Source organism: Manduca sexta, chromosome 15 (assembly GCF_014839805.1).
Source record: "Manduca sexta isolate Smith_Timp_Sample1 chromosome 15, JHU_Msex_v1.0, whole genome shotgun sequence".
NCBI lineage: Eukaryota > Metazoa > Arthropoda > Insecta > Lepidoptera > Sphingidae > Manduca > Manduca sexta.
This window is the reverse complement of record NC_051129.1, coordinates 8901539-8928169: the sequence shown is the minus strand read 5'-3', so window position 1 is coordinate 8928169 and position 26631 is coordinate 8901539. Positions and strand designations below refer to the sequence as shown.

Below are 26631 nucleotides of genomic sequence, written 5' to 3'. Positions count from 1 at the left end.
TAGTTCTCAAATGGTTTTAAATACCTCAGCTATCCAACGGAACAAAAATCGGATGTATTATAAATTTAGAGCTAAACCCAGTAAAATCAATATCAAATTAATAATCGTATGTATTTTAAAGAGCGAACTAAACCAAACTGTAAAATCAATATCAAAACAAAAATCGGATGTATTTTAAAGAAAGTATTAAACCCAACTGTAAAATGAATATTTAAAGAACAACAGAATTTGTGGTTTTATATGATATTTTTATGGCACGTCATGTTACGTCCCAGTCTTTGTTGGACTTTACTATGCGGTTTATAAGCCGACTGGTTCAACCGCTTATAAAATATTGTTTTAGGTAGACATGTCTGGCATAGTTGTAATGCGTCCACGGTACGAATACGACTACCGCGCTAAAGTCCTGGATTCTAATCCGAGTCGGGCCAAATAATAATTGCGATTATTTTTTCATGTTAATAATTACTCAGTCGCGGCTCGGAGTCAGGAAGTTGGTGGTGTGATACGTTCGTATTCAAAGCACATAAAGCCGCTGGTCCTGCGCATGACCTCTCTCCTGTCATGTCAGATTCTGGTCATATCCTACCACCAACAAAATAACCATCTCTATATTATCATAACTAGCCCTATATGGTGACAAGCAATACTTTTTTAAATTATATAGAGTTTCATTTAGATTTAGGAAACAAAGAACTTCAGACAAAGTCGTATAGAAATAAACAATTTCTGAAAAAATGTGTTTCTTAAAAAAAGGAATGAGTATTATAAATATCGACGGTTGGCAGGCTGGTTGGAGAGATATTTTGCGAACTTGAGTTTTATGTATTATACATATTTAGAAACAGCATAATGATTTCTTATGTTTACGCGAATGGTAGACATTGAAATAATGCTATTTTCCGAATTTTTTCGCGGTTTTTAAATTAATATGATTTTCTTCCAACAAAATCTCTCGATCTCGAAAATTTTTCAGCATTCATAGTCACTTCAAGTCTGGCAGACTTCGAGACACTGTGAGCTCATTCTGGGTAGATCAGACCGTCAACAGCTAGAAATTTCAAATTTAGTATAATTATAAAATTTAGTTAGATAGGTATTGTAACTGACTTTTCGGATGACCAACAAATCAGTCCGTTCCGTAACCAAGAAGGCTGCAAAGTCTTCAAAACTTCGGGGAAAATCATAATAAAAAACCGCGAAAAAATCCGAAAATTTTTTTTTTTTTCGATTAACACAATTTCTTATTTTTTGAATATAGCTTATATTTTTCGAAAGAAATACCGCTTAGATCAAGTAGTTTGCCAATCGTAATCATAAATTGTAAAATCAATATTATCGTTCAGATTTAGCGATAACAATGTCTGAACTGCATGATTATATTCCTCCAAAACAACTATTGGTAGTACAAACAGCAGCTCTCGTATATTGTAAACAGACTTCGTAACAGAACATCGGATTGCAATCACATCGACTGCGCCCATATTGCAGCCGTCAGCGGTCTTTATTTAAGGAGCCGGATTACGACTTTAATGAATCTTTATTTGTAGTTTTACGATCTTATCGTTCAATACGGGTGGGGTCAAATTTATACATAGTGGAAAAAATAATTACTATCACCATCCTGGTGTTGGTTGTAAGTATCTTAATTCTTCCTTTTAATTCAGACCTGGCTAAGGTCGCAGGAAGTCGCTGGATGCAGGCCACTTCCAACAGGTCGACGTGGAGATCCTTGGGGGATACCTATGTTCAGCAGTGGACTTCCTGTGGCTGAGATGATGATGATGATCCTAATCATAACGATATCTAGATATCGATGTCGGATTATAAGGTGTAATATTCACCATTGCAGCCTACGTAAGTGTGTCGTCGTTCCGGGATCAGTTTGTGTATATCCGGTAAAACAGGCCAACATAATTGTGTCAACTGGCGAGAGATCGTAATCTCTCGTCATACTATCTGGTCACCAGTACGCTTATCAGCAGGTGCATTAGGATCGCTTTGCCGTGCGATAAAGAGAAATCCAGTAAGACTTGCATATTTAGGCGACTACTGAGTCTTCGAATCGTTGGTTGACATCATATTTGGTCTGTAATATATTTACCATTAGGTTCAATGTACCGTACCAGATTAAAAAGTAACTAATAATAATGTCTATTTATTCAAATTATAAGAACATAATTATCTTTAACAATGATGTTCATACTATGCCGTGCCAATATTGTAGACATTGGTTTAAATTTCACATAATTATGTATTTTAATATCCTAAATACAAATAGTTATTAGTCTAAAGTATAAAAATATATGTATATATAAAAACTATTCCCAGTTAAACATGTTTGAAGTTCAATAAAGTTTGATTAAGTTAAATCCAGTATACCAAAGACTTTTCCTATAAATAAATCAGAACATAATTTAGATTTGCTTTATTGTACAGTAAGACATTGACTTGCTTCTTCCTTGAGTGTTTAAAAATAATTTCAATCGAAAAAGTATAGAAAATTCTGCTTAATAATCTATTGGATAGTTTTTATTCAAATTAAATAAAAACAAGTTCTAATACATTTTTTCACGGAGTGTAACCGCTTCCGCTCTTCCTCAAGCCACAGAGTCAGGAGTCGATGTCACATTGTCAAGTGTATCGACAACAAGCTTGTCGTGTTTACTTTCCATATTACATGCCGACTTTCGATGAACTATCGATCTTACTTCGAAATTTAGAAAGGGAATTCAGTTCTGCTTATTTAATTTTTTTTATTTCATTCACACGAAAAAGATTACAATTAAGTAAATGTAATTCGAGTTGCTGCATATATTTTAACACAAAACCTGTGTTTTGTTAAATATCTGTAATACATTTTAAAATACATCTTATAACATTTTAATAAGAATTTAATTATAACGTTATGAACTATAATTCCTATTATAATATATACACATAATTATCTAATATTAATTACATTTTCATAATTATTCTGTATACAATATTTTCATATATGATATTTCTTATACCACATATATAGGAAGGTTAAGATAATTTCGTTGAAATTTATATTTATTTTTGTCACTTGTCAGTGCACAATTCTGGCAGCCCTAATTCTGACATTCATTATTAACTCCAAGACTCGCTAGTTCGTTCGCTGACTAAAATACTTTTATTTCAAAACAAATATTTCTTTGAAACTCAGATAGAAAGTTAGAGCAGTTAATCCTAGTGTATTATGAAGATAATCCAGCAATACTCTACTCTAGTTCAATAGTTTAAAACTGAATCCGCATTGCGCCAGTAAGTCCTACAAACCAACTAAAGCAGCCATTGCCACAATAATAGATGTATTAACCCATAGCCGCCGGGATGGGGTGCAAGGGGGTGCACCCCCCCCCCGTCCAAAACAAATCACAATAATAATAACTAAATGACAATGAGAACTACTAATCATAGAGGTTTTATTATGGTTGAGCGTATCCAAATCCGCGCGATTATTTTTGAAAAAAGAAAATAATTGAATTATAATATATAGTACCTACTTACGCATGTACACCTCCCTAAAAGTAATCTTGGCAGCGCCCAGGGATTAATCCTAGATATCAGCTGAACAGGATAATTCATCCCACCTATTAGAACAGCCGAACTCAGAACTTTCCGCTTTTGATTCAGTAATCAAACACGATATATCTCCCCCAGTACAAACTTCCCCGAACTCACTCACGAGCCGCTATCGTGAGCTAACGACTCTCGGGTTTGTGGAATAAGTATTCGTACAGATGAGCATAAAAGTACAGAAGAATATTTTGTACGAATATTATTACTATTATGTATGAATACTGTTTCACTACATAGTATAAAACAAAGTCGTTTTTTATGTGTGCTTAAATCTTTAAAATTACGCAACGGATTTTGATGCGGTTTTTTTTAATAGAGTGATTCAAGAGGAAGGTTTATATGTATAATAATAACATCCATGAAATAGTCAGCATTGCACCCGTGCGAAGCCGGGGTGGGTCGCTAGTAAACGATATATTATTTTATATACGGATCGTTTGCATTTTTGTCTGTGCACATACAAAAGAATTTTTGCATTATACACAACCATCTTTTAATTTTTTTTTATAGAGACATTACAAAATGACCCCACTACACCTAAAAGTGTGTAGAGTGAGTTCCAATAGAATCTCGACTGACAAAAGATGATTACTCAACAGTCGACATAATTATCCCGGCCTGATTGAACCGGGTATACACAGACTGATCCCGGAACGCGACACAGTTACGCAGGCTAATATGGCGGGTTTTAACAGCTTGTGTACGGTGGTCACCAGCGAAAGCAAATATTTTATGTATTTATTAGAAATATGCGCCTACAAAGGCGAAAATCGTTTAAAGAAAATACGCTATAAAGTATACGATATTTGTAACACAGCTGTTAATATACCTATATTTATGTCTTTAGAATACGTTGGTCAAATGATTAAATTATATTCAGTACTGTACAAGAAAGATATGCTTCTCTATTCTCTACATACTTATTTTTATAAGAGACCATTGACCACTTATGTTTATGTTTAATGCCATTAGGTCAAAAGTTTATCATACAAAATTATTAAAAAAACTTATCAAGTATTACCACGTAGACAATCTCCACGATTGAAAACTTCTGATAACTGTACTGAAATGTCAAGGTTTCTTTATATCAGTTCCTCAAGTCTCAAAATATAATAATAGACTTCTCTTTTTCACAATTCCCTCAACATAATTCCTATTTATTCCCGTTTAGTTCATTTGTGTTGGTTTTTCCACACTAATTATAAAAGGGTGTCATTTTGACACTGCGTTAATAAATGAAAACATATATTCGTCTCTACTGCTATCATTGTGCCAAAAACCATCCATTGATAAGGATAAATTTTCACCAGAAATTTTGATTAAATTTTTCTGATTTATTTTTATAGTTCTGTAGTTTAGTGCGAATATGATGCATATGTGAGTATATTTCTGAATGAAAATGTAATATCGCTGCTGCGACAAAATTCTCTTAAAGTAGTACTAGCATTAGGGCGGTTCAAATTAATACTACTTTTTATTGGTATTTATTTAGTTCAAAACTTTTTTTTTCTTACTTTTACGATTCGATTACTTATTATAAAGTGTTATTTCCAAGAATATAAGTATGTGGTTTCATTTAGTCACGCATCGTTAAATTATCCTGATTATCCTATTGCAACATTGAGTATTATCAATGTGCATTTAATGCGATAAGATTAATTATAATAAAATGGATATGGCAATGATAAGAAGCAAAAGAATCTAGTAGATTAATTGAATAAAATACAAAAATATCATTTTTCATCCATCACTTTTTCACGGCATAAAATGTAAGAGAATAAGAGCTGTAAAGAAAAACCAACTTAAAAACAAGGTGGGAAATACTAGCTAGGTATTAACCTCTCTATCACAATGGAATTGTTATACTTAGATGATAAATTTATATCTATAACTCCATAAATATAAAAGTCACTTTTGCACGCGACAGTAGGTGACATAATAGCGAATACACTTCTTGCTTGTCAGTCGTCACCTTGCCCTAACAACCGTGGTTTTCGTACGTACCGTTGATTGGTTATATAACTTTTTTATTTCGAACCAAGTTGAAGAACCAACATTTCTCTTCATAGCTTTTGAGCTGTAAATCATGAAAGCAATCTCTTTTATGCTTGAATTTTGCATTATGTACAGTTTTGTCGCAATAAAAAACTAGCCAATAACAATAAAATATATTGAAAAGTTTTCACAAGTCGAAGTGCGCTGGCCGCGACCGCATCCCGTTCAAGTTAGTCTAAGTGGAGTTACTCTCAACCACTCTATATAATTCAAAGAACATTCAGCAAGTTACTCTGATTTAGTTCGATGTGTTTATTATATAAGTCTTTGTAGGATTTCGGATGTATGAATATTGTTACTTGGTAATTTGGTATATTAATATCGCTATGCGACGTATTATCTATGTATAATTTTAGATACAAACAAGGATTTAAATTTAATTTGTTGGATCGCCTGTCAGTAATAAATTAATAACAAAAGAAAATAAACACACAAATATATTACTCAGTAACAGGCAATCACAACTTATAATGATGATTCATTTCTGATTTTCATATTAATGCCTAACATGTTTAGATATATTATAAATATTCATTATCTAATGTTTGAGTGCCTCGGTGGCGTAGTTGTATTGCATGCCCGGTACAATAGCGCTTTGAGGTCCTGGGTTCGAATCCCGCGTCGGGCAAAGTGATACTTGGGTTTTTCTGCTCAGTATCAGCCCGGAGTCTGGAATTTGTGCCCGATATGGCGATAGGCTGGCCCCCTATCACATCATGGGACGGAACATACTTGGCGAAAAGTGGGTGCCCTAGTTGCGCCTCTGCATACCCCTTGGGGGATAAATGCGTGATGTTATGTAATGTTTGAGTAATTATAGAAACACGATGCTTCTATATTTTGATGGTAAAATAGACTTAATTCATTCATACTCACGTGACAAATTTATAAAAAAAGGTCGCAGATATAATCTAGAAATCGTTCATTTCAAGATAATAAAAAAGCCAACTTTTTTTTATTTAATCAGTCTAAATTGTTTATAATTTTAATCAATATAAATTCAAACTTCGAAAGACCACAGATGACTACATACCCCGTCGCATTAAATTGCTATTTTATTAACTGGGATGAAATATATAGTTGACAAGGTATATATATATTTGGCAGGGTGTTACAAAATAAGACCACAAACTTATCTTCCTCGAAATAACTTTACAATTAGTTACTGAAACCGTAGATGTAAAATAAAGAGCAAGTTTCGAACGAAATCAAGGCAAAAAAAATAATTTTAACTTTACACGCTTCAATGCTACTAGTACTACTTCATCGCAGCGGCAACTTCATACTTGCAGTCCGAAATATACTCACAGAGACCCCATATTCACATTAAACTACAATATAATCAATAAATGGGAACAAACAAGGTTTTTAGTGAAAATATTTGGTATTTATGGATGATTTTTGGCACAATGATATCGGAGCTAAAAAATGTATAATAATATAATATCAGCCCTGTATTTAATACTGTCCCACTGTTGGGCACGGGCCTCCTCAACTACTGAGAGGGATTAGGCCTTAGTCCACCACGCTGGCCTAGTGCGGATTGGTAGACTTTACACACCCTCGAGATTCCTATAGAGAACTTCTCAGGTATGCAGTTTCCTCATGATGTTTTCCTTCATCGTTAAAGTAAGCGATAATTCTCAAAGACTACAGACAATTTTTTTTTTTTGAAAAATCAAGATGTCTGTGCCCTTGGGATTTGAACCTGCGGACATTCGTCTCGGCAGTCCGTTCCACAACCAACTAGGCTATCCCTTAAATTGTGCTTTAATATATTAACTCAATATCAAATGTACCCTGTATAATATTAATAATTAAATAACAGTTTTTCTTATTGTTACGTTTTTAATTAAAAAACCACATAAATATGTTTATTAATTCAATAATCTGATTAATTGCATGACAGCTATTGTATGGAAATCTAAAAAGCTACATTATGAATATACATTACATATCGCTAATTGGCATAATAAAATTTAATAATCCACAATAATTATGATTTCCAGATAATTAAATATTAATTTGTTTTTTATTCCCAAAAAATAATTGTAATTCACTATTTATTGTTATTAGCAATGGTTTAAAGGTCATCTTTCATAAATAGAGTTTAATATTGATATTAACTGCCGTGCTAAGCGCAAAAGCGGTATGTCAGGGAAACTTTATTTCGAGATAATCGAAGTTTTGTAAAGATAGTTCTATAGTTTTGTATGTAAAACTGAGAGAGAGAAACTCTTTGAAGTTTTTTTTTTAACAAGTTCTAAACAAGATACCCTTAGTTAGGTAACTTCATTGTATGGATATTTCTTTAAGTTATCTGACGACATAAAAATCAACGGGATTATAGTATAACTAATTATTTTAATGACGATATTTACTATACATACTAATTCATAAGGAAGCCTTATACAATAATCTAGGCCGTCAAAAATATTACAAGCTATTCTTATATCACAAGATATAATTATTTTCACGTGATTGAAATAATTTCATTCATTTATTTTGATTACATTAGTTACTTATTTTATTATTATTTCATAAAACAAAACATGCAATGTTATCACTCAAATGCACTGACACATGAATGGTTCTTGATTAGTCTCCCTGTAATGTGTTGTTGAATGCAGGTCGACCAAGAAGAAGGGGACTCCGAGGGCTCAGGGAGGTACGGGACCATACCCCCGTTTCCGCCTCCACCACCAGGACTAGACGGTACGATCGAAATAACAAACTATGACGTCATTGAAAATGGTATTTTTAAATGATTTCAGTTTGAAACAGAACTTGATTTTGATCTTTATAGCATTTAATTAAGTGTAATGTAATATTTTATTTTATTCTTACATAAGTTTGATTTAGATATGTTAATCAAAGTAAAGGATGTTTTATATAATTTTAAATGTTTTTAATGTTACAGGTTATGCACTACGGTTGCGAGGAGAAAAAGGCGATCGTGGAGCAAGGGCAAGACAATTTAATATACAATTTTAAACTATAATATCTAATAATTAGTATTATTTTTCCTATGACAAATATTTTCTATGTACAGGGTGTTTGGTAACACGTTATTCTTATATTGCCTGCGCAGTAAACTTTTGAAACGCGCCAATCTCAGGAACTACTAAACTGATTTTGAAAAAAAACATTAGGTATAGAAAGCTACGTCACTCCTGAGTGCCATAGGATACTTTTTATCTTGGGCAACTATTTATTCAGAAATAACTTTTTAAACGCGCTGATCTCATGAACTGCTAAACTGATTTTGAAAAGAAACACAATAAGAAGCTACAGTGCTCCTGAGTGCCATAGGGATTTTTTTATTTTGGATACTTTTTATTCCGAAATAACTTTTTAAACGCGTTATTCTCAGGAACTACTAAACCGATTTTGAAAAAATAAACACTAATAGGAAGCTACAGTACTCCTGAGTGCCATACGGTACTTTTTATCTTGGGCAACTATTTATTCCGAAATAACTTTTTAATCGCGCTAATCTCAGGAACTACTAAACCGATTTTGAAAAAATAAACACTAATTGGAAGCTACAGTATTCCTGAGTGCCATAGTATACCTTTTATCTTGGGCAACTATTTATTCCGAAATTACTTTTTTGCGCGGGCGGAGTCACTGATTAAAGCTAGTCTTATATATTATGACAACGCAATGATAGAGTTATGCGATTATGTAACTACAAGTTGCTGTTTAATTAATGAAACTATTGGCATAGTTCTACATGCTGTTTAATTAGTGACATTCTAAGGCTTTGCTTGCATAGTTCAAGCATGATTACAATTAGTTTCTAATGTGCTTGTGACATTAATAATTAAAATTTGAATAATCTTTCCAAAAATATTTAATGATTTATTATGTTTACGCGAATGTTAGTCTTTAAAACGAAGAAAATTATAATATAAAAACCGCGATGAAATCCGGAATGTAGTTTTATTTTAATGACAAAAATATTTGTAAGTTACTTATGAAGGCAAAGTTGGGTTTCTTAATTATCCACCTAATCACCTTACCGATATTATTATTATTATTACTATTATTCAATGTTTTACAATAATTATATTTTTTCACTTTATAAGGTAAATTATGTGTCAAAAGGATACATCATTGATAAGGTTGATTATCGCTTAAAATATTATAATACGTCATAAACCATAATGTACATTTAGCTACAAAAGTATCTGAACAAACAAAAAAATCTTTTCGCTTTTAAACTATTGTGTTCGCATCTAAGATTTTTTTTTTAAATAACTTAAAATGGTATATTTTATTATAGACTAGCAGCCCCGACAGTCGTTTTCATGCCCAAAATGGTGATAAAATGCTAGAACCCTACACTACAGCAGCACTTACCGGATCCAATTGTGAATCTAAACCATTATAAGAAATTCATAATTCATATTCTCTCTCTTCTTTACACAATACTTTTTAACCCTCTCTCACCCCCATATCTCAAAAATCGTTTTGAATTCCTTAATGATACACATTCTAGATCCTTGAGGTCATCGGAGAATTTAAGACTGAAAATCCCAGTGCATACCACCAGATTCTTCGATAGCTCTTTCACTGTACAAGCTGCTCGACTTTGGAATGCTCTGCCAGTTACGTTGAGGAGGGCAAAATCTTTGCCTATCTTCAAAAAACAGATAAAAGAGCATTATCTCAAATTAGATGAAGACATTGCTAATGTATAGGTCTATTATCTCTTTTATATATATATATATATATATATTTATATATATATATATATTTTATATTTTTATATCTATGTATATGTGTATGTTTTTTTTTGTAATAATTGTATTTATTTATACGTATGTATAGTATTTGTATTCATGTATAGTATTTTTTTTTCTTATCTTTAAGTAAGTAATTAGTTATATCCTTCGTACGCCTTATGCTGCCCCTTATTATTCCGTTTTCTCTTATATCCATCCCATGGTTGTCTGTAAGAGATTGCCTTGTGCGATAAGACCGCCATTTGTACTTTTTTTCTCTTTCCTTCTTACATTATTTTTATCCATGGTGTACAATAAAGTGTAAATAAATAAACAAATAAATAAATTCATAAGAACCTTGTGACAATAGTTAACACAACAAAAAAAGAATTAGCGAAATTGTTCCATCCGTTAACACGCGATGACTAAGGGAAATAGAGATACATTTTTATATACAATAGATAAAGAAAAAAATATTTTTCGTTCAAGTTTATGTATAGAAGCGTTTAAATGTTTTTAAATAGTTTAGTTTTGTAGATGAGTGTACGTAATTGCTTAGTAATACCGATATCGCATTATCACAAGATTACTCAATTTTAATAAGTCATTATAATCCGTATATTCACATTTTTGCCGCGTGTTTAAAAAGCACTCAGTCGCCACTCGGTAACATAGCTATTACAGTCCTTTGTTTATTGGGGGGCGTGGGCCCCCGACCCCCATACAATGCCGTACCTGTCTCCATCTGGCTGCCGTCGAGGGTACTTCAATTAAATTTGTTTTTTTTTTATGCAGAGTTTATTCGCATGCGATAGTTTTACAAGGTTCTATTGTTACAGTTTTTAGAACGTGTGTTTACAAATTTAGAGGTATTGAGAGAGAAAAATATTTATCAAATATCTTTTTAAATATATAAGTCCTTCATTATATGGATTTATATCACATGAGAGACGTTGCCACTCTAAATGCTGTGACTATAATTTGTGTGCAAAATTTTAAAATCTTTGAAAAGAGAGTATAAATTATCAGAATCAAGGACTAAAAACGTTTGCTTAAATTTATATTTAAAATTGACTATGCATATAGAATTCAGAACCCGGGGTCCACGAGACCGGAAAGCTATAAGTCTTCGAAATATCGGCAGTTAAAATTAAACAAATTTATCGAGAGACAATCGGTTAAAACACACACATATACACATGCTCATGCCTTTTTCCCGGATGGGTAGGCAGAGGCGCAACTGGCGTATCCACATTCCATCGTGTATATTCCGCTCCGTTTAATGATAGGGGAGAGCCTATCGCCGCATCGGGCACAAATTCCAGACTCCAGGCTCATAGTGAGTAGAAAAAACCCAATATCACTTAGCCCCGATCCGAGGATCGAACTCAGTAGCACCTCTGCCTTACTCCTTTGAGGATAATGGCGTGATGTATGTGTTTTTAATATAATAAAAAATACTGGTTCGTTTGAAAGCAATCAAAGGATACGATAGAAAAATATGAAGTAACAAAACGCATTAATTAATGAATAAAGTTACATTTAAAATGATAGAACTAAGAATTAATTTCGCTGAGTTTAAACGAGAAAGGCTTTCTCAGCGAAATCTCGTAGTGACATTCGAATTTAATCCGTACAATTTTGAATTATGGTACAATTTCCAATTAATTGCTTTGATGATATTTTATTAATTTAGATTGTATTGAATTTTGTACCTACGTAATAATCCTATAATGTAGCTTTTAAATTTATCATAAAATATTAAAAAAACCGAGTCCATAAACCACTAATCTTCAAAAAGTAAAAAACTTTATAAACATTTTACCAAGTAGTTATTACGTTTTACAAGTAATGTAATGTTAATAACATCTTATTGAATCCAATAAAAATAGAATCACTCTCATCCCATATTATTTTGACGATGTCTCTGCTGTTTGGTGTTTATGATCAAATATATTTAATATGGAAGTATTTTGAATTTTTACTGAATCTAACACATAAAGAATTACCAAGAAGGATAGCGGCGCGTAACAATATATTACGTATATATTATAAACTTCCATTGTTGGTAAAAAAATCAAGTAAAAAATGGGTAAACACGTCAAAACATACTTTTTACGACGCCGTTTTTAGTTATTGCAACTATCGCATTCTTATTTCGTTGCAATAAATCTTTAAAATAAAACTGAGAATCGCAATAAAACAATTTTATTTACTTCGAATGTGTGAATCATAATAATCCTTTGTTTTCCTTCAACTATTATCTGTCCAAAGAAATATATTTAAATAATCCGATTGCATTATTTAAATATATCTGATTGGGACCAACAGTGTTTAAGCAAACACAGCATACGTTGTTATAGTTTATTTACTTCGAATATGTGAATCAAAAAATCCTTTGATATCCTTCAACTATTGTCTTTCCAAAGAAATATATTTAAATAATCCGATTGCATTATTTAATATATCTGATTTGATTGCATTTCATATTTGGATTTAACCATGTTTTGTATAAATTACTGGTAGAAATTGAAGCATTGATTCCAGGCTTTCTAAAATTATCTCTATTCTTCCGTAACAAAAGCACATTTCATTTAAAAACTTATTATAGTTTTAAAATGAATAAAATATTTACTGTTACAAAGGAATAGAGTACATATTATAAAACAAAGTTTAGGCGTCTTTCTGAACGTGATGAACTCAAAAACTACCGAACAGATTTCGGTGAAATTTGGTATGGAGATAGTTTGAGATTCTGGGATGGAATACTTTTCCCGGGAAAATATAAAGCGGGACTTTTATCCCGAAAATAATCTTTCAAGCTGGCGAAGTCTCGCGGCGGCTTGCGCAGTAGCTAGTAACGAAATAATTTAAGATGAACTTTGTACTTTTAAATTATTGCTTCAATTTTCAACAGTTTGAAGTTTGGATAATTTCTACACAACACTATTCGATTTACATAGCGTTAATAGGATGTGTATAATATATTTGTTTTATAGGGGCCACCCGGAGAATCCATTAGGGGGCCACCAGGGCCACCGGGCCCACCCGGCCCTCCTGGACTACCAGGGACTGCAATTGCAGAAGTAGCAGGATCAGGAGATGAAGTGAGTATAAATTATTAGTATTTTAAATCTGAGTATTGAAAGACGAAAGTAGCATGCAGTCACCATAAATAGAATTATAAATTATAAGTATTAAGAACGGAATATCAAAGAGTAATCATCTCTCGTTAGTCGACATTCTATTGGACCTACTCCAATTACCGGTATAAAAAAAAATCATTTACATCTACACATATTACAAAACAAAGTCCCCTTTTCAGTCTGTCTGTATGTTAACGATTTTCTTAAAATCTACCAAACAGATTTTCTTGAAAATTGATATAGAGATAGTTTAAGACCCTGAGAAAGTTAAAGGGTCCTTTCTATCCCGGGAAAATATATAGAAGGACTTTATCCCGGAAAACTTCACGCGGACAAAGCTAGTGTTTTATAAAAAAATATGACGAAACAAGCACGCCCCTCCCCTGATGACATGAATACGCTGAGGCAGTAGCAGTATAACTCGAACTTGGATTTACAAATCACCATGTGAGTTTGCATTGCACCCGTCACTCTAAAATGATTAAATGTTAAGACTTCATGCAAACAACTAAAAGATTTGCAAGAGAAACTCGCGGTATAACACAAAATGTCTTCTAATCTCAAGGTTGTTCACATTTTAATTTAATTAATAAACATTAGTCAGGATTTAAACAATTTCAAAAGACATACTTATATTAATTTAAAGCCAAACATGCGTCTCTAAACAAGAGAACACGAGTCAGACGTCGCTCATTCATTCAAAGTATTCTATAGTAACAGGACCACCATATTCATAGCGAAGTCGAGTCTAGACCACATGGTTCTCATTTACCTTGCGGGCATCGCCTGCCTCGAAGTAAACAAGACTTTAGGAGGTCAACATAGTGTTCAAATTAGCGATTTTACTTAACTGATTGGTCAGAGGAGAAAATGTCATTATGCTAATAAACTTAGTAATAGGAAACTGAATTGCATGCTTTGGTATTGCACTACTTGTCCTAAAACAATAATTCGCTCACAAGGCCCTATGTTAATTTTTAGTTATGTGGGAAAAAATAAGATTTAATTGTTAATTTTTTTGATAAATTGGAGAAAGTGCTTCCCTTTGTTTATCTCTTGGGATTCTTGTTTATTTTTAACTGAAACGTCAAACAATCATGCTATTTATACATAAGTAGATATATCAAAAGAGGTTCCCCAAACCTCCCGTAGTTAGTCAAAATATTTCTCCTTTAATATCTGAAAATCGTTTCGCTACATACCGTGTCATTTCCTCACAAACGTAATGTCACTATCTCTGCTTACCTGGGCGGTCACAATGCGCGTGGTCGTATCAGGTATGAACTTGAATGGCCTATTGAAAAATAACTTTACATCATGGTCACTGGAGGTTCGTTGCAGACTCGAATATAGTGAAAAATGTTTTGTTTTAGCTTCGGGTTTGCTTTAATATTGATGTTTTAAGTTCTGGATAGAACAAGAACGATGAAAGATAGGATTTATTATTTCACAATTTATTCTTGATTTCCTTTCTTAAGCTTTCATTCGAAACTGGATATACACAGTTTGACTACGGAACGCGGCAGTTATATATGTTGCTATGAGGAGTTTTACACCTCGTGTGCGAAGAATTGGTAATTTTTTTTATTACATATGTCCCAATTAATATGGTTTACTGATACTTAAGCTATAATAGACTCATTTATATTTGCCAATTCCCAGCATTAATCTTACCAAACATCAGTATTATGTGCCTACAGCCTTATCCTTACAAAACATTTTATAAGTAACAATTTTTTGTTCCGATTGTAGAAATATTGTTCGCCATCAAATTGGTACAGTCTGGCTGTAACAAAGTTTATTATGCTCTTGGCGCCCGTCGTCCATTTGATTTGACGATATCGATTAAATTGATTTGCTCTAGGGGAGGTTTTTGAGTCCAATTGTCTCGGTAACAATGTTGGGTAATCGAATTGGCTGATTCCACTACAGTGCCGATTATTTTAGGGTCCTTTCTGCCAAGTTACGTAATTTCGTTACCTGCAATGTCGATTGTACCCCTTCGATGGTAATTTTGTCTTTAAAATTGGAATTCTAATTTCAATATAAAATAATTTTCTTTTTATTGCTGCTATTTTAGCGGACTGCAGTAAAGGTTGGTGTTGTTTATTTTGTTACTGAATTATTTTGAGGATTAAAGGCTAACAGCCGTTTTTAATGAACAATCCCAATCTTCAATCCGATTTCGAGAATGAACCAATTATAAAAACTCGTTAGCATGTCAAAAAAAAAATTTGTTCTGATTAGTAAATTTTTGAGATAGATAAGTAGAAATAAAGGATTGGTATGAATTCTTGAAAATGGCAATAAGTTTTAGCGAACGCACTGACTGTCCTCTTTAATTTGGCACAATCTGCAAAACAACCTATCAGTATCATTCAATTTTTATTTCAAACTGTTTCATTACAAATTCAACCCCGATTTTCATTTCTGCTCATAATCATTTTTTGTACAGCAAATATTCGGCGAGAACTATGCATCACTCGGCCAGTGTGGATGCAACTCCAGCACAATCCTGGCTTTACTGCAAACCGCGCCAGAACTGAGAGGACCTCCTGGCCCGCCAGGCATCGTCGGAGCTGATGGAAGAACCGGCCCTCCGGGTATACCTGTAAGTGCCTATTAAAACTTCCCTTAAAATTTCCAATTTCCAACTGCTTCTTATCTTTCTAAATAATAATAATAATAATATCAGTATTATATTATATTCAGTCCCACTGTTGGGCACGGGCCTCCTCTACTACTGAGAGGGATTAGGCCTTAGTCCACCACGCTGGCCTAGTGCGGATTGGTAGACTTCACACACCCAAGAAATCCTTATAGAGAACTTCTCAGTTATGCAGGTTTCCTCACGATCTTTTCCTTCACCGTTAAAGCAAGCGATGAATTCACAAAGAATACACACATAATTTTTTAGAAAAATCAGAGTGTGTGCCCTTGGGATTTGAACCTGCGGACATTCGTTTCGGCAGTCCGTTCCACAACCAACTATGCTATGGCCGCTAATCTTTCTAATTGATTAATTTCGTTGCGGGATAATGACAAATTAGTTTTCCCTGAGACTCGTCCAGCTTCACCGCTCGGTGTCATAAAACGCGTGCCACTGCTGATCCTCGCTTACAGGAGTTGTAGTGGTGGGTGTGAGGGCGGGAAAGTCTCGTATTAAAACTCTCTATCCCTCAATTGATTTAGAACATTAGATATGTTTTCTTTCTCTAATTGTAATCTAGTCCATTGAAATGTTACATTTTTTAGGCCTTACCTTGCGTTTTTTAGAGGACGCAATTTTATTTTTTAGAAGTGTAGGGGGGGTCAGTGTAAAGCTAAAACCAAGTTTGTGGGGTCGCCACCCTTGTCCCACGGCCGCCATCTTGGGTTGAAATGGTTTTTACGATGTATCTCTTAAACTATTTATCTGACAAAAAAAATTATATACATTTTTTGTTGCAAATTAAATTCTCTGCAACTTTGGTCTAGTAACTTTTGTCGTAGAACTATAAATAAAAAGTTATAAGCGAAAATGTTAAGAAATTCAATGTTAAGCAATGTCCATTGCAACGTCATCAGAACGTGTGTTTATAAGGTTCATAATACGTACAACACAAACCCGCGGTTGTCGGCTTGTACGCGAATTACTTGGATCCTGAATCGCTTTGGGACAGATGAAGCAATTGCTTAACATTTTTGCTTATAACTTTTTTATTTATAGTTCTACGACAAAAGTTACTAGACCAAAGTTGTAGAGAATTTAATTTGCAACAAAAATTTATATAATTTTTTTGTCAGATAAATAGTTTAAGAGATACATCGTAAAACCATTTCAACCCAAGATGGCGGCCGTGGGACAAGGGTGGCGACCCCACAAACTTGGTTTTAGCTTTACACTGACCCCCCCTACACTTCTAAAAAATAAAATTGCGTCCTCTAAAAAACGCAACCCCAAATGTAACTTTTCAATGGACTAATCAGAATATGATATGAACATATTTCGATTATTCTTTTGTTAATCCACCTTTTTTATTGCTTTGAATGACGAGACGAGCTTGCCGTTCGCTTCACGGTAAGCGATACGATCGCTTACCATCAAGACAAATAATAGAAAAAACTTCCAACACCTTGAATTATAAAGTATTGTTTAAACCTAATTCAAATTATACAGATACTATTATTTGAATCTGGTTCCAGAGTATAAAAGTTATTGCACTATTCCCAGTTCACCGAGATGCAATATTTCGTCCTTCTACGTCACAACGCGCCTTAGAATAAAAAATCCAAAATGTTTCTTGACCTTCGTGCTGTATATTTTAGGGACAACCAGGCGTTCCAGGTGAACGTGGCCCGCTCGGACCACGAGGGGACAAAGGTGACAGGGGGGACATTGGTCCCCGGGGCCCTGAAGGTCAGCCAGGTCCCAAAGGAGAAGCGGGCGTGGATGGACGCCCAGGAATCCCGGGACCACCGGGCCCACCAGGCCCGCCCGGGACATCAGATTACAGCAACTTTGACGTATGTTTAATAGCAATAGTTATTAGTAAAGCTTAAGCTGATTAGTCTGCTTATTTATAAGTATATACAGGTTGCTGCCAAAATTGTAAAACGAGTATAATTTATTATTACAGAAAGACTATTTAAAAATATACTTTATTGTTTTAGGGATATTATCTATTTTACATTTTATAGTATTTTGAATGGACTTATATCTCTTGAAAGTTGAAACAGCAATCTTTATATTGAAGCAAAAAATTGTTTTAAAAGCAATTAATAGTGTATAACATAACGTACATTTCCATTTAAGTGCTAATATGTAATTAATTCATTTTCATGCCATCCATTTCTGTTATTTTAGTCCAATTGGAAGCCTAGACAAATATATAAGGTAAGTCATAGGAAACATTTTATTTTTTTCACTTACGCTTACTTACATTTAAAGCAATTTGTATATAGAAATTAAAAAACAAATATTTACTAGTACGTATTCACGTAAACACTGCAAAATAATAACACCGTAATTATAAATTCTCTCACATATTGTTTTTAGCAAGTTATAACTCATAAACAATTCTGTATCAAAGCAAGTCATTATTTCAATAGTGAATAGATCTTTTCTCGATTGCCTTCTCATTGTGAAGTCACTTTGTTCGAGATTGAAACGAATCGCTTTTCGGTGCCGCCGATTGTGCGCGCTTTAGAAAACAAACCACTTCGAACAAGTTTCGCGAGACGCAGTACAGGAAACACAGTAGTATTAATGTGAAAACTTGGCCTTCCTCCATTCTTATAATCTTATAACAAAATTGTGGTCACGTGATCAGCTTTATGGCCCTATGTGTTTGTAATTTTTAATGTATGGAGGATTTTGAAACTATATAATAATTATCGTGTCTTAATTTCGTTCAAATGATAAAACAATCAACATTTAATATGTAAATGTAAGATGAAAAATAATATTATTTTTCTACCTACATTTCATGTTCAGATTTTAGGGATTACAAAAAGAGCATTCACGAATTCCAATTTTAAAATATATCGACATCGTTGCGTTGACATATCTTCGACCAGGGGCCTTATTCTCTATCCCGCTTGTTATTTTAACAGTGCGTAACAAGCACGTAACACAACGCATCATGTTTAGGACTATAGAAATTTGGATTACAGAATACCATTCCACGCACATTTCTAGAAGATAACATGACACGGCCGCGTTACGCGTCTACACTTTCATACAGAATAAGGGCCCAGGAGTTCAAAACACAAGTTCTATTAGTTTTTATTACCAATATTAAAATAAATTGGACATATTGACCCACTGTTACATCTGCGCTAACGCAAGTGCCTTGTTCACTGTTGATTTATATCGGCGATGGGCACAGATAAGGGAATTTATTTAGGACCGCGCGTCGGCACCCAACCGAAAACTTTCTTGTATCGTCTAGAAATCATTTTGAATTTCGGCACGATCGCGATCCTTTGTTAAAAGTTATGAATTGTCGTTTTATTGCTGAGCAATTTATTAAAACTTTTGTAACGTTTGCAAACAAATTTAATGTGGGGTATTCCAATAATATGGTACAGCAACAAGTTATTTTTTGTTAAAATGCTTTATTGACTAGTATATAGCTGCCTACTAAGATACTCAAAGTATAAAGTAATTTAGGCATTTTCAGGGCTGCCATATTTATTTTTAAATGCGTAGTTCTTCTACATACGATTTTAAGGCACCTCAACTCAAAAATAGATTACTTCAAAAAGTTAACTAGGTTCAGCGGGCCTTATTCCGTCTATGGGGGCAAATCCGTCTTTTTGCAATTCCGGACATTTTAATCGAAGGACAGCTTTGATAACTGTGTAGACAAAAACGCTAAAAATCCCCGATTTACTTAAACTAGCTAGTTGGCATAGCTATGCAAACTGTCTTTCGATTAGAACGCCCGTAATTGCTAAAAGACGGATTTGTCCCCGTAGGCGGAATAAGACCCCCGATCTTATTTAAAATTTCTCTTTAAATTAACCAGCGAGCATTTATTATACACCAGTATATATCTAAATGAATATCTTTACGATTAACTAATTGCGCTGCAAGGATTTAATATTTATATTAGACATATGAATGTTTCACTTCTATTAACTTTACAGACAGCTTTAATTATTTGGCACACAAATTTTAACAAATTAGTACAATACCTTTGAAATCATTATACTTAATAACTGCATGCTGTTGTCTGAAAAATATCTTTGAATGTTTTAAAATCTAATTGTTGTAAAAATGCAGTTCATTTAGATTTGTTTTTAATTTATTTATTTATCTAGGAATCGTTGCTGGGATCTTATGGAGGAACAGCTGGTAGACCTGGTGCCCCGGGACCTAAAGGTGACGCGGGGCTCCCTGGACCCATGGGACCTCAGGGTGAAAGGGGATTCCCTGGACAAAAAGGGGAGAGAGGTCAACCCGGGGCTTTTGGCGCTAAAGGTGACCGTGTAAGTTTATAACAAATTAGCTGAAGTATTATTAGGGAATCAAAGAGATATCAATCTAAGATATATTCAAGCAAAACATTAACAAACTAATTGTCTCATTTGCATAGGCAATTACAGTTTTGCTTGAACTTAAATTAAATTTTATTAAGGACAAAAAATCACATTTGCCACGAAAGGAAATAATTGATTATATGATATTCTTTTATTAAATCTAATTTTAAATTTGTTTAAAGTTTTATATATACATAAAACAGTGCAGTTTTAACAATATTCCACTAAAACGTCTCAATTAGAAAACATTTTATAAAAATTGAGAGAAAGATAGTAGGACATATGTTAGAGGTATAATAGGATATACTTCATATTCTAAGTAAAATTTGAATCTCTCAAAGCGGGTTGACGTCAACCACACTGCCGTAACAATCGGACAATTTCTGTCTGCATCACCTCTGAAAAGTTTATTGCTCCAACTTTGCATTTAGGTGCATTTACATCATAAAATTTTATTACAATAATAAAATTCCTATTTTTCTATCAAGTAAGCCCCACATTTACTACTACTATCTTGGGCAACCCTTCTGCATTTTGGCTCAGTTGTTAATTTAAGCTCGTTTTCCCACCTTGTGTATTGTATTCCTCGATTTCTCTTTCTATCTCTTGGATACCATTTGGTGACTTTTTGCTCCATTTTCCCAGCCTGTATTGGTAATAATAAGAAATAAAATCTTATTCGGGAAATATATAAATGAAATTTATACACAATTTACTGTATTTTATTCTATGTAATTGACAGTTTTAAACAAAATATTTGAAAAGAAGGTATTTTTTATTAAATTTATTTTGCCTTTCGGTAATGTACATATAGATGTATATATCTATAATGGGCACTAATGATTACGATGTCTATTAAAGTTTTAATTATGTAAATATATATGCCATAGAAATATATAAATTAAACATATGCTGTTGGTATACCATAGAAATATATAAATTAAAAACTTTAGTATCAAGTCTCGAAGTGACCTGTTGATCATTAATCGTTATGTTTAATTTTTTGCAATATATATGAAATATCACCTATCATTAGTTCATTCGATGTGGTAAATTAAATGCCCAAATCGATAAAGCGATTACGATGATAAAACGAGGGATTGCTTACGTATTGCGGTTGATGAATATTACATCCGCAATCCAGATTTAGATAAAAAAAAATATTTCAAAATAATTATCGCTATATACAGTAATGTATATGTACCAGTAAATGATAGCTAATTGGAAGTAATTGTGTATTAAATCTGACACTGCAAAATAAACTCACTACACCAGATATTAAGACTGTTAATAATAGTACAGTTCAAGAATAACGTTGGCCAGCTAAGAACTTTGTATCTCTTCCTCTAATTCTTCTTTAGTCTTGAAACAATGCACTCGCGCAAACATTGTTTCTATGACCCAGCAATTATTATTGATGTGATGTTGACTGCCTCCGTAGCGTAGTTATAATTGTACACGGTATGAGTACAACTACCTCGCTGAGGTCTTGGTTTCGAATCCCGGGTTGGGCCAAAATAAATGCGACTAGATTTTTCCATCTTAAATAATTACTTAGTCGCGGCTTGGAGTCAAGAAGTTGGCGGTGTGATACCCCCGCCCTCTCCAGTCATGTAGGATTGTCGTTGCACCGGACTATAAGAGTGAAGTAACAGAGAGTGCACTTATGTATTACGCACACACTTGTTCGAGCCCAAAGACTTTGTAATCTATATTGGAGCCTAATTATTGCGAAAATAATTCTATATATTTTCGATACTCCATTACCAACTTATATAAGTGTATAATATTTGTCAGGGACGGCTCCACGCAGCTGTCTTAGTGTAACAAGATACTCTGGGACCGTTCCGTATGCGCCGAAGAAGGCCACCGCGGATTTCGGTTGGCATGCCGGTGTAACGTATACATAAGGTTAGGTAATCGGTCCGATGCACGAACAGATGAAGCTGTACTCCTGACTGTTGATATTGGGCCGCAAGACCGATGAAACCAACATAACCGTTCTACTCATAGCCCAAGTGGTGATACTGATAACGCGGCTTTTCCCCGCGAAAAAAGGTTAATATGTGTATTTACAAAATTATGCAGGGACATCCAGGACCACAAGGCGAACGCGGGCTGAAGGGAGACCGCGGTAGTTCTGGGTTGGACGGCAGACCTGGTGTTCCTGGAGCTAATGGAAGACCAGCTGAGAAAGGCGAAAAAGGTATATCTTCATTGAAACGATCACCAGTCTTGGTCTAGAAATGTAAAGGAAAATATACCCAGTACTGACACTATCTTTTCAAAGCCTGTCGTGCTATTTCACTAAACAACAATAACTATGTATGTGTACACAGTTATAGTACACAAATATTATTACTAACTACGTGTCGCTCGTCGGCCTTGCCCGCATGTAAAGCTTATCTTCAAAAGTCCCTATAACTGCACGACGTCGGCGCCATTTATTTAAAAATTGTATTTATTTCCCTCAGTAGCAAATTATCGGCATAGAGCCTATGCGCGTATGTAGCTTGTATGTTAACCCAGGGTCTAATCGGGTTCTAAAATTCATTCAAATTCGTTCAGTTACTTCTGCATTTGCCTCTAAGAAATGTCCAAACATTTTGGCCGACTTACACATTTATAATATAAATAAGATAAGGTATGATGTTTGTTTTGAATAAACGCAGAACACAAACATACCATATTATGCTAAATACAGTGAAACCTTTATGTCTGGGAAGGTCTTACATACGCAAGGAACAGCGAAAAATATGTTGGTCTTTAAAATACGAAGTAGATTTTTTATATATACTCGACTGTTGATTACATAACAATAGAAGTTGACTTATGACCTCAGATTATGACGTAGTACAAATTTTTCTATTTACTGGAGCCATAGACAAGATACCTTCTACCATCGGTAATTCTAATAAAAAAGAGAAAACGTATGGAAGTGACAAATGCTAGCGATAATTGAACTACAACTATTTTTGGACACCATGTCACCTCGTGACCAAGAACGCCGCAAAGTCATCGAAAGTTCGAGAAAAAATTATAATATAATAACTACAATAAAATCGAAAATAGTTCTACGTCAATATTTAACATTCGCGTAAACATCAGAAATCATTATCCTAGCAATAAACGTAACGCTAAGATATGTCATTCTCATTCATAACGTGTACAAAGAAACCTTATCCACGGCCCCAGTTTTTGTTAAGAAATTTGGAAGTCATCAACTGCTAGTATGCTACTAATATAAGTAGGCTATTTCTAATGAAATTTCGTCTGCGTTAATACGCAGACGAAATACATAAATCACCAAACAAAAAACAAAACGTACGAGCAATCCAAATGTGGCGTATCGTGCTATTTTTTTTATCATTAGTGCAAAATGTTTACAACTACTTTGTTATATGTTTTTATAATACACTGATAGTGTAATATACATACGGGTATTTAAAATATAAAGTATATATTAATATCAGCCCTGTATTATATACTGTCCCACTGCTGGGCACGGGCATTCTCTACTACTGAGAGGGATTAAGCCTTAGTCCACCACACTGGCCTAGTGCGGAATGGTAGACTTCACACACCCTCGAAATTCCTATAGAGAACTTCTCAGGCATGCAGATTTCCTCGCGATGTTTTCCTTAACCGTTCGAGCAAGCGATAATTCACAAAGAAAAACACACATAATTTTAGAAAAGTCAGAGGTGTGTGCCCTTGTGATTTGAACCTGCAGAAATTCGTCTCGGCAATCCGTTCCACAACCAACTAGGCTAGCGCCACTTTTATGTATAAAGTATTCCTCGTATTAAATATAATTAAAATGTGGATGGTATTTGTTAAGAAATGTATTTTTTTAAGGCGAACGAGGCGAACCGGGCCCTCCAGGTCCGGCATCTAACTACTTAAATGTCGAAGATGCAGAATTTTTGGGATCTGGTATGTGTTTGATATTAGAATTATAATACTCTTTTATTCCTTACAAACCCTAAAATTTGAATCTAGGCCGATCCTAGCTCCCCAAATCACTTGCCTCTAAAAACTTTGACACCCACGATACAGGCCTAGTTTAAATACCGTTGTAATTTTTTGTAAGTGCCAATATTGTTAATACTTATGGCATATAAATACTTTTTTTTTAATAATCAGACAGTTTCCTTTTTATCCTAGAACAGCAATCCACTCTGCGTCTGATGGTAAAACATCTAATTCCTCTGCATTTCTCAGCATTAGCTCGTTTGGTTCTAGTGTAAACTATGACGTAAATGTTAAATAACGTATCAACACGAAACGTGTTTTCAAGGTTTTCTTTTCATAGATTTAAACATATTATAGAGACGTCATTATCCTTTTTTGAAAACTTGTTTTAAAAACTTTCGAAAAATACATATATTTCTTTAAGCAAATTTTGGATACAGACAATAAATAGTTTATTTTTTTAGGTCGAGCTGTGGTCGGATCTAAAGGGGAGAAGGGGGAAAAGGTATTTTTTAATTTTAATAACACCTTTGAATAGTTAATATAGACAAAATAAGATATACAGTCGCGTGAGTCACACATGATACTAAAAAACCAAATAAAAACGTAAATTGTTTCTACACATTGTGCTACCGAGCGTTATTAAAATTAAGTTTTTTTATCTTAACTATTCAAACCAAATTACCTTTTTAATACTATGTAATAAATTAAGTATTATTTTTAGGGTGAGAAGGGGACACGCGGTATGGATGGCAATCCTGGAACTCCAGGTAAAGATGGAAAATCTGGTGAAAGAGGCGATATTGGACCATCAGGCATGCCGGGCATATCTGGCCCACCTGGCCCTCCAGGGCTTAAAGGAGAAAGAGGAGAACGGGGACCACCTGGACCCATCAGTGTTACTGCTGCAGGAACTGATATTATAACTGTCAAGGTAAGTTTGAGGTTAAAATATAACCAACACGATAATGTAAGAGTATATTAAGACGTATACTTGATTTTGATTATTAACGTATAATGACTGACTTGAATTTGGACAAAATTTGGCGTACAAATAGACAACTATTTATTTTCACAATAGGACAAATAGTTTCAGAAAAAACTCAAATGTTACTCGGAAATCGAAGCCCAGACCTCTCAGTTATACTGGAAACACTACTGGACCAAGGAGACGTTAATATAAAAAGCAAACATAGACGAACAAAATTATACAACGTGGAATATATTAACATGTCGGTAACCTTGAAATACATCACAAAATTTATAGTCAATTGTCGTAGACAGAATAAAAAATGTACACCGTAATGATTTTCTACGTTTACATGCATGTTCTGACATGTTTTTAAGGTTTTTTGTCATAGACTATGCTTTATTGAAAATTTGTTTTAAAAACTTTCAAAAAATGCATATATTTCGTTGCTAGACTGATGGACTAGTCAGTCCATCTAAATAGACGGACTGACTAGTCCACCCCGTGACCATGAAGGCTGCAAAGTTTACAAAACGTTAGGAAAAAATTCAAATATAAAAACCGCGATAAAATCCGAAAAATATTTTTATTTCTAAAATTACTCCGGTTTTTATAACTAGTATTTGTTAGGTCCTGCTCACTTCACTTTTCTTTTACTTTATAAAATATTATGTCATTTAAATTCTAGCACAAAAAGAATTATTAAAATCCGGTAAAAAAATATAAAGTTAATAAATAGCCTTTAAATAATAGAAAGGGTAAGTAAGTGTCAAGAAAGTAGAAAAGAGAAGCAATACCACGTGACGTCATCGAAAATTACGATGCATGCGAAAGAAAGAGATGAAGCGATAATCTCACTACGTGCCCACTCCTGCACATTGTGTCATTTGAAATATTAGTTACTGTCACATGTCTTAACCAATTTCAATAAACTTTTCACAGAAGCCTTTTTTTGTACTATTTTATTACATAACATAGAATAGTGTACAACATCAGTAGGTACTATGTTGGCTTTCTAGATTTTATTGAGATACCAGAACTTTATTAAAAAAGATTGAATACCCAAGGATGTTTCATATGCCGGTGCACATAAATTATATTTCATAATGCGACAACCGCTATC

The 26631-nt window shown here is 33.8% G+C and overlaps 1 protein-coding gene across 2 annotated transcripts in view; it reads left to right on the top strand.

Moving 5' to 3' along the window:
* Positions 1-26631, top strand: part of LOC115451089 (collagen alpha-1(XVIII) chain) — a 212849-nt gene that overhangs the window by 164152 nt on the left and 22066 nt on the right. The window contains exons 6-16 of one of the 2 annotated variants that reach the window (XM_037438828.1): positions 8292-8376; positions 8582-8628; positions 13391-13498; positions 15993-16148; positions 17846-18043; positions 18384-18413; positions 20345-20512; positions 22652-22769; positions 24422-24499; positions 25003-25043; positions 25263-25472. In XM_037438828.1, coding sequence (XP_037294725.1) covers positions 8292-8376; positions 8582-8628; positions 13391-13498; positions 15993-16148; positions 17846-18043; positions 18384-18413; positions 20345-20512; positions 22652-22769; positions 24422-24499; positions 25003-25043; positions 25263-25472 — 1239 coding nt within the window. The remainder of the gene's footprint in view (positions 1-8291; positions 8377-8581; positions 8629-13390; positions 13499-15992; positions 16149-17845; positions 18044-18383; positions 18414-20344; positions 20513-22651; positions 22770-24421; positions 24500-25002; positions 25044-25262; positions 25473-26631) is intronic. The other variant, XM_037438829.1, reaches the window with a different exon arrangement.